Source organism: Triticum dicoccoides, chromosome 1A, assembly GCF_002162155.2.
Source record: "Triticum dicoccoides isolate Atlit2015 ecotype Zavitan chromosome 1A, WEW_v2.0, whole genome shotgun sequence".
Lineage (NCBI taxonomy): Eukaryota > Viridiplantae > Streptophyta > Magnoliopsida > Poales > Poaceae > Triticum > Triticum dicoccoides.
In genome coordinates, this window is record NC_041380.1 from 404,799,026 (window position 1) to 404,808,080 (window position 9,055).

Genomic DNA, 9,055 nt, shown 5'->3' on the forward strand with positions numbered 1-9,055 from the left:
CAGCGTGCGTGCAAATACGCCATCAGAGAGAACATTGAGAAGGACATGGAAAAGGAGAGGCGGCTGAAGGAAAATCCTGAAGCCATGGAGGAAGACGAGGTGGACGAGATCAAGGCTGCTCACTTCGAGGAGAGCATGAGGTATGCACGCCGGAGTGTGAGCGATGCTGATATTCGCAAATACCAGGCCTTTGCTCAGACGCTGCAGCAGTCCCGTGGTTTCGGTACCGAGTTCCGGTTCGTTGATCAGCCGGCGGCAGGCACTACCGCTGCGACAGATCCTTTCGCATCCTCTACCACGGCAGCTGAAGAAGATGATTTGTACAGTTAAATTATCTGTTGTCTCTTGAACTTACTGTATTATATTAGGAGTGTGCATCTGTAAGACATAGGAAGATCAAGGCAGCTGAAGAAGATGATTTGTACAGTTAAATTGTCTGTTGTCTCTTACGTGCGGTGTTGTGATGTATATATATATGCTGAAGTTTGAAGATTGTATCCTCCACCTAAAAGAAAGAAAAAAAACATTTCCTCTCGTCTCCTATTCCAGTCTGTGTGACAAGGATATATCCATTGGCCTGTGGTTCTCTTGTTCTGTACAGGCCCCAGCAAAGGGTAATAGCAATTTAGCATTATATGTGATGCCATTTTTTTCTTTGAAATGTACTAATTCGATTCCTTTTGGTATCTAATAAACCTTCTGTCATATAATGCTAAATAAACCTTCTATCATACTGTACATTTTGTTGTTGCAATGAGTACCTCTACTGAGAAAATACCCCAGCCTCTCCAGAATGATGACAAATTAGTTCAGCATTACCTGAAAGTCTCTACAATGCACGAATATCAAAATTTTGGATTCTCTAACAAAGTAACCGAAATAATTTGCAAGGCAGTAGATTATTCATGTTGATATTAATTAGTTAGTTATTCACATAAGATCCTTTGGCATCTGCTGTCGTGTCAGCAGAAGAAGACGATGATTTATACTACAGTTGAATTTTCTGTTGTGCCATGAACTTACTCTTAAGAAACACAAACCTTTGATGTCCTACCGTCTAGTGTCCACGAGTCGAGTCCAATCAGCGTGCCAGGTATTGGCATGTGGTAATTGTTGTCCCTGTAGATAGTACCTTTGCTGCTCCCTTAGATGCTCAGTATTGGCCTGTTTACTCCGATCCAGGTATTGGCCATGCTCTCAAGCTTTAACTTGGGAAGAAATTTTACCCCAGCTGTGATGTATTTTTGGTATGAGGTAGAGCAGATTGCCTCCAGCATTAACAAGGTCAATGGCATGGCTGCCCAGAAATATCTGGCAATATACCGACAGCGGATTTACTCAACCAACTCACTCTAGAAAATTATTAAATACATGCTCCTTCAGAAGTTGAGATTTCCCTCTGGCTAGTAAGTGGTACCTCATGGCAAAATGATGACCATGGACAATCTGAGAAGGGGAAACATGAATAAAGCAGAGGATCATGTCTTCTGTTCAGAAACTGAAACTGTGCATCTATCACCTACAAACCTTTTCCTATTTTTGTCGTTCCTCCGTTCCTACGGCTTTTTATCTTCTATTCCGAACAGGGCCTTAGATATGTTTTCTCCGCTAGCTTACATTCAAATCGTTGTGCTATATGATCGGCCTATTAACCAACTGTGTTGCTGAAAACTCCCATCCATGACTTTTTCTGTATCTCCACAATTTAGTGCTTGTTTTGCTGCCATCCTGAATCTTCCACCAGACCAGAAAGGGTGACCGGACCGGGGCGCCATGTTCTATCCAGTTTTTAGTTTGAATTCCTCTAGATCTTGGGTGTGATGTGGCCTGTAAAGGTCATCAAGTTTGGATGCAAGTGGCAATGCAGGAAATGGAGAGAAAAATAGACTATGGGTGTGATTTTTGCTTGTTTTCTGGCGGAGGGCTTTCATCGACCTCAAGCAGTGCTCGTGCTTTAATCTCTACATTTTTGCTTGTTATCTGATTGATGCTTTGCACAACACATTGTATCCTTGTCTGTTTTATTTGTTGCTTTTTAAGTCGTTGAAATTTTATTTTGGCCGGTAGATGACTTTGTTAATTCAAAGTTGGATCTTGAACCTTAGTTCTAGTAGAAAATAAAAAAACAAATGCATATTACAACAGATAATAAACACAAAATACTATGAACTGCCTAGACCTATAGAGTTTGCAAACAGGAAAATGTCAAAGTGCGCACCGTCACGCACACAACCATTATGATTTGCATATTTGCAAAGCTCAGAGCGCACTCCTCTCTCTTTTCGCCTCCTACTGCTACCCACCCATCATCTGTACCGAAGCCAGATCGAGGCCGCCGCTTCTCTTTCTCAGCCCTAGTGATAGGAACCGAGATCTTGAGCGCAAGCACACAAGATAATCAAGAGAACTGAGGAATCAGAGGAGCTTTTGTATCACTCCCTTTGTCCGTCCTCCTCTGGCGCTCCCGCGGGCAGCAGGGGAGGAACCCTAGCCGCCGCCCGCCTCTCCTCCTCCCCCTCCCGCTGGCGCCAGAGGGGGCCGGCGCCGGTGGCGGCGGGGTCTTCTCACCTCCTCGCTCATCAGGGGCTGGCGCGGGCCGGCGATGGTGGGCCAGGGAGCTGCGGTGCACGGGACGCGGCGGCGCGGTGGTGGTGGTTCGTGCTGGTGGTGGCGCCGGCGGCGGTGTGGGCTTCGGCCGACCTTGCGTGCGGCGGCCGTTGGCGGCGAGGGTGGTGGCGCTGGCTTGGGGCTGCCCCTCGGGGTCCCGACGTGGATGTGGGCTGCCACGGCGTGGTGGTGGCCCATGGCGGTGGTCTGGGTCACGACGGCGGCTGGACTTCTTCGGCGTCTGCCTGTCGGTGAGCGCCCTTATCGACCTTCGATTCATCTCCCTGTCGCTTGGGCGTTACTTTCATCGGAGGGTTGGTCCTCTTCCAGCTGCGGCCCATCACTCGTCTCGTGCCCGGCAGCAGGACTGGACTCGTCTCGCGCCCGGCAGCAGGACCGAGCTCGTCTCGCGCCCGGCGGCAGGACCTGACTCGTCTCGCGCCCGACAGCAGGACCTGACTCGTCTCGTGCCCGGCGGCAGGGCGAGTCGATGGTGGCCAGTTTTGGCCGGCCTATTGGGCCTCGACGTTGGAGAATGCTCAGGGGTGCGAAAGGCGGTTCCTTTTCACTCATCTCTTTGGTTGGGGTAGCGGTGGGTGGCGGGTGAGGTGGCATCGAGGTGCTGGATGCCGGGGCGGTGGCCCTGGTGGTGGTGTCGCGGTGCTCATGGGCAAAGCCCGTGGCTTGGTGCTGCCTGGCGGCCATGGCCGTGTGGGCGGCGTGGTAGTCAGGGTGTGACGTTCGGTGGTGGTGAATATTAGTCGGGCTGAAAACCTATTCTATCTTCGGACGGACCAGTGGTGGCGAAGTTCGTTCCCTTCTTGAAGGCATCGCCGCGGCTCTCACTTCCCGTCGTGTTGCTCCAGGGGAAACCCCGACCCTTGGATCGGGCGGTGGCGGTGCTTCGGTGTCGTAACCTTCCTGTAGGCATCGCCTTGGAGCCCATGGTTCGTCGTATGTAGCTTCTTCTCTTCACGGTGGCGTGTTCACGGTTGAGGCCCCCGGTTGCTCTTGTAGTGCTAGGGATGGTGTTGCTACGTTCAGCGCCTTTGTATCCTGCCTTGGGTGTGTGCATGTGTTCTGGTGGTGTGCGTTGTACCGGGTTGTTGATGATCTTTGCTTTATATATAAAGCGGGGCGAAAGACTTTTTCGATAATCATGTCACACATACAAGTTCTCTTGGACCGATCTAATTCTACCAAGTAGCTAGGGTTCTAATTCCCAAGGAAGACAGTCCTGATAACCAAGGTAGACATGTTGGGGAACGTAGTAATTTCAAAAAATTTCCTACGCACACGCAAGATCATGGTGATGCATAGCAACGAGAGGGGAGAGTGTTGTCTACGTACCTACGCAGACCGACTGCGGAAGCGTTGACGCAACGTAGAGGAAGTAGTCGTACGTCTTCCCGATCCGACCGATCCAAGCACCGTTACTCCGGCACCTCCGAGTTCTTAGCACACGTACAGCTCGATGACGATCCCCGGGCTCCGATCCAGCAAAGCGACGGGGAGGAGTTCCGTCAGCACGACGGTGTGGTGACGATCTTGATGTTCTACCATCGCAGGGCTTCGCCTAAGCACCGCTACAATATGATCGAGGTGGAATATGGTGGCAGGGGGCACCGCACACGGCTAAGGAACGATCTCAAGGATCAACTTGTGTGTCTAGAGGTGCCCCCTACCTCCGTATATAAAGGATCCAAGGGGAGGTGCTGGCCGGCCAAGGGGGCGCGCCAGGAGAGTCCTACTCCCTCTGGGAGTAGGATTCCCCCCCAATCCTAGTTGGAATAGGACTCCTTGAGGGGGGGAAAGAGAGAGAGGGGGCCGGCCACCTCTCCTAGTCCTAATAGGACTAGGGAAGGGGGGAGGCACGCGGCCACCTTGAGCTGCCCCTTTCTCCTTTCCACTAAAGCCCACTAAGGCCCATATAGCTCCCGGGGGGTTCCGGTAACCTCCCAGTACTCCGGTAAAATACCGATTTCACCCGAAACACTTCCGATATCCAAACATAGGCTTCCAATATATCAATCTTTATGTCTCGACCATTTCGAGACTCCTCATCATGTCCGTGATCACACCCGGGACTCCGAACTAACTTCGGTACATCAAAATGCATAAACTCATAATAACTGTCATCGTAACGTTAAGCGTGCGGACCCTACGGTTCGAGAACAATGTAGACATGACCGATACACGTCTCCGGTCAATAACCAATAGCGGGACCTGGATGCCCATATTGGCTCCTACATATTCTAGAAGATCTTTATCGGTCAGACCGCATAACAACATACGTTGTTCCCTTTGTCATCGGTATGTTACTTGCCCGAGATTCGATCGTCGGTATCCAATACCTAGTTCAATCTCGTTACCGGCAAGTCTCTTTACTCGTTCCGTAATACATCATCTCGCAACTAACTCATTGGCTGCAATGCTTGCAAGGCTTATGTGATGTGCATTACCGAGAGGGCCCAGAGATACCTCTCGGACAATCGGAGTGACAAATCCTAATCTCGAAATACGCCAACCCAACATCCACCTTTGGAGACACCTGTAGAGCTCCTTTATAATCACCCAGTTACGTTGTGACGTTTGGTAGCACACAAAGTGTTCCTCCGGTAAACGGGAGTTGCATAATCTCATAGTCATAGGAACATGTATAAGTCATGAAGAAAGCAATAGCAACATACTAAACGGTCGGGTGCTAAGCTAATGAAATGGGTCATGTCAATCAGATCATTCAACTAATGATGTGACCTCGTTAATCAAATAACAACACCTTGTTCATGGTTAGGAAACATAACCATCTTTGATTAATGAGTTAGTCAAGTAGATGCATACTAATGACACTAAGTTTGTCTATGTATTCACACATGTATTATGTTTTCGGTTAATACAATTCTAGCATGAATAATAAACATTTATCATGATATAAGGAAATAAATAATAACTTTATTATTGCCTCTAGGGCATATTTCCTTCAGTCTCCCACTTGCACTAGAGTCAATAATCTAGATTACACAGTAATGATTCTAACACCCATGGAGCCTTGGTGCTGATCATGTTTTGCTCGTGGAAGAGGCTTAGTCAACGGGTCTGCAACATTCAAATCCGTATGTATCTTGCAAATCTCTATGTCTCCCACCTGGACAAGATCCCGGATGGAATTGAAGCGTCTCTTGATGTGCTTGGTCCTCTTGTGAAATCTGGATTCCTTTGCCAAGGCAATTGCACCAGTATTGTCACAAAAGATTTTCATTGGACCCGATGCACTAGGTATGACACCTAGATCGGATATGAACTCCTTCATTCGCTGCTTCCGAAGCAGCTATGTATTCCGCTTCACATGTAGATCCCGCTACGACGCTTTGTTTAGAACTGCACCAACTGACAGCTCCACCGTTTAATGTAAATACGTATCCGGTTTGCGATTTAGAATCGTCCGGATCAGTGTCAAAGCTCGCATCAACGTAACCTTTTACGATGAGCTCTTTGTCACCTCCATATATGAGAAACATATCCTTAGCCCTTTTCAGGTATTTCAGGATGTTCTTGACCGCTGTCCAGTGATCCACTCCTGGATTACTTTGGTACCTCCCTGCTAAACTTATAGCAAGGCACACATCAGGTCTGGTACACAGCATTGCGTACATGATAGAGCCTATGGGTGAAGCATAGGGAACATCTTTCATTTTCTCTCTATCTTCTGCAGTGGTCGGGCATTGAGTCTTACTCAACTTCACACCTTATAACACAGGCAAGAACCCTTTCTTTGCTTGATCCATTTTGAACTTCTTCAAAACTTTGTCAAGGTATGTGCTTTGTGAAAGTCCAATTAAGCGTCTTGATCTATCTCTATAGATCTTAATGCCTAATATGTAAGCAGCTTCACCGAGGTCTTTCATTGAAAAACTTTTATTCAAGTATCCCTTTATGCTATCCAGAAATTCTATATCATTTCCAATCAGTAATATGGCATCCACATATAATATCAGAAATGCTACAGAGCTCCCACTCACTTTCTTGTAAATACAGGCTTCTCCAAAAGTCTGTATAAAACCAAATGCTTTGATCACACTATTAAAGCGTTTATTCCAACTCCGAGAGGCTTGCACCAGTCCATAAATGGATCGCTGGAGCTTGCACACTTTGTTAGGTCCCTTTGGATTGACAAAACCTTCTGGTTGCATCATATACAACTCTTCTTCTAGAAATCCATTCAGGAATGCAGTTTTGACATCCATCTGCCAAATTTGATAATCATAAAATGCGGCAATTGCTAACATGATTCGGACAGACTTAAGCATCGCTACGGGTGAGAAGGTCTCATCGTAGTCAACCCCTTGAACTTGTCGAAAACCTTTTGTGACAAGTTGAGCTTTGTAGACAGTAATATTACGATCAGCATCAGTCTTCTTCTTGAAGATCCATTTATTCTCAATTGCTTGCCGATCATCGGGCAAGTCAACCAAAGTCCATACTTTGTTCTCATACATGGATCCCATCTCAGATTTCATGGCTTCAAGCCACTTTGCGGAATCTGGGCTCACCATCGCTTCTTCATAGTTCGTAGGTTCATCATGATCTAGCAGCATGATTTCCAGAACAGGATTACCGTACCACTCTGGTGCGGATCTCGCTCTGGTTGATCTACGAGGTTCAGTAGTATCTTGTCCTGAAGTTTCATGATCATCATCATTAGCTTCCTCACTAATTGGTATAGGTGTCGCAGAAACAGTTTTCTGTGATGTACTACTTTCCAATAAGGGAGCAGGTACAGTTACCTCGTCAAGTTCTACTTTCCTCCCACTCACTTCTTTCGAGAGAAACTCCTTCTCTAGAAAGGATCCATTCTTAGCAACGAATGTCTTGCCTTCGGATCTGTGATGGAAGGTGTACCCAACATTCTTCTTTCGGTATCCTCTGAAGACACATTTCTCCGATTTGGGTTCGATCTTATCAGGTTGAAGCTTTTTCACATAAGCATCGCAGCCCCAAACTTTAAGAAACGACAACTTTGGTTTCTTGCCAAACCACAGTTCATAAGCCGTCGTCTCAACGGATTTTGATGGTGCCCTATTTAACGTGAATGCGGCCGTCTCTAAAGCATAACCCCAAAACGATAGCGGTAAATCAGTAAGAGACATCATAGATCGCACTATATCTAGTAAAGTATGATTACGACGTTTGGAAACACCATTGCGCTGTGGTGTTCCGGGTGGCGTGAGTTGCGAAACTATTCCACAAATTTTCAAATGTACACCAAACTCGTAACTCAAATATTCTCCTCCACGATCAGATCGTAGAAACTTTATTTTCTTGTTACGATGATTTTCAACTTCACTCTGAAATTCTTTGAACTTTTCAAATGTTTCAGACTTATGTTTCATTAAGTAGATATACCCATATCTGCGTAAGTCATCTGTGAAGGTGAGAAAATAACGATATCCGCCACGAGCCTCAATATTCATCGGACCACATACATCTGTATGTATGATCTCCAACAAATTTGTTGCTCTCTCCATAGTACCGGAGAATGGTGTTTTAGTCATCTTGCCCATGAGGCACGGTTCGCAAGTACCAAGTGATTCATAATCAAGTGGTTCCAAAAGTCCATCAGTATGGAGTTTCTTCATGCGCTTTATACCGATATGACCTAAACGGCAGTGCCACAAATAAGTTGCACAGTCATTATCAACTCTGTATCTTTTGGCTTCAACATTATGAATATGTGTGTTACTACTATCGAGATTCATCAAAAATAGACCACTTCTCAAAGGTGCATGACCATAGTTCGCTTAATCCGTAGTCCCTGTTTGGGTCGTCTCGTCCAACAATACCGCCGAACCAAAGTATGACATGCTGATAGGCAGTATGACTTATATCGCCCACAACTCACTTGTGTTCTACTCGTGCATATAACATCAAACCATAAAACCTAGGCTCGGATGCCACTATTGGGGAACGCAGTAATTTCACAAAATTTCCTACGCACACGCAAGATCATGGTGATGCATAGCAACGAGAGGGGAGAGTGTTGTCTACGTACCTACGCAGACCGACTGCGGAAGCGTTGACGCAACGTAGAGGAAGTAGTCGTACGTCTTCCCGATCCGACCGATCCAAGCACCGTTACTCCGGCACCTCCGAGTTCTTAGCACACGTACAGCTCGATGTCGATTCCCGGGCTCCGATCCAGCAAAGCGTCGGGGAGGAGTTCCGTCAGCACGACGGCGTGGTGACGATCTTGATGTTCTACCGTCGCAGGGCTTCGCCTAAGCACCGCTACAATATAATCGAGGTGGAATATGGTGGCAGGGGGCACCGCACACGGCTAAGGAACGATCTCAAGGATCAACTTGTGTGTCTAGAGGTGCCCCCTGCCTCCGTATATAAAGGATCCAAGGGGAGGGGCTGGCCGGCCAAGGTGGGCGCGCCAGGAGAGTCC

General features: G+C 47.3%; 1 protein-coding gene across 1 annotated transcript in view; it reads left to right on the top strand.

The window, feature by feature from the left end:
* LOC119295001 (cell division control protein 48 homolog D-like) overlaps window positions 1-330 on the top strand; it is a 909-nt gene extending 579 nt beyond the window's left edge. The window contains exon 2 of the mRNA XM_037573354.1: window positions 1-330. This exon is cut by the window's left edge and continues 10 nt beyond it. Coding sequence (XP_037429251.1) covers window positions 1-330 — 330 coding nt within the window.
* Window positions 331-9,055: the final 8,725 nt, after the last annotated feature.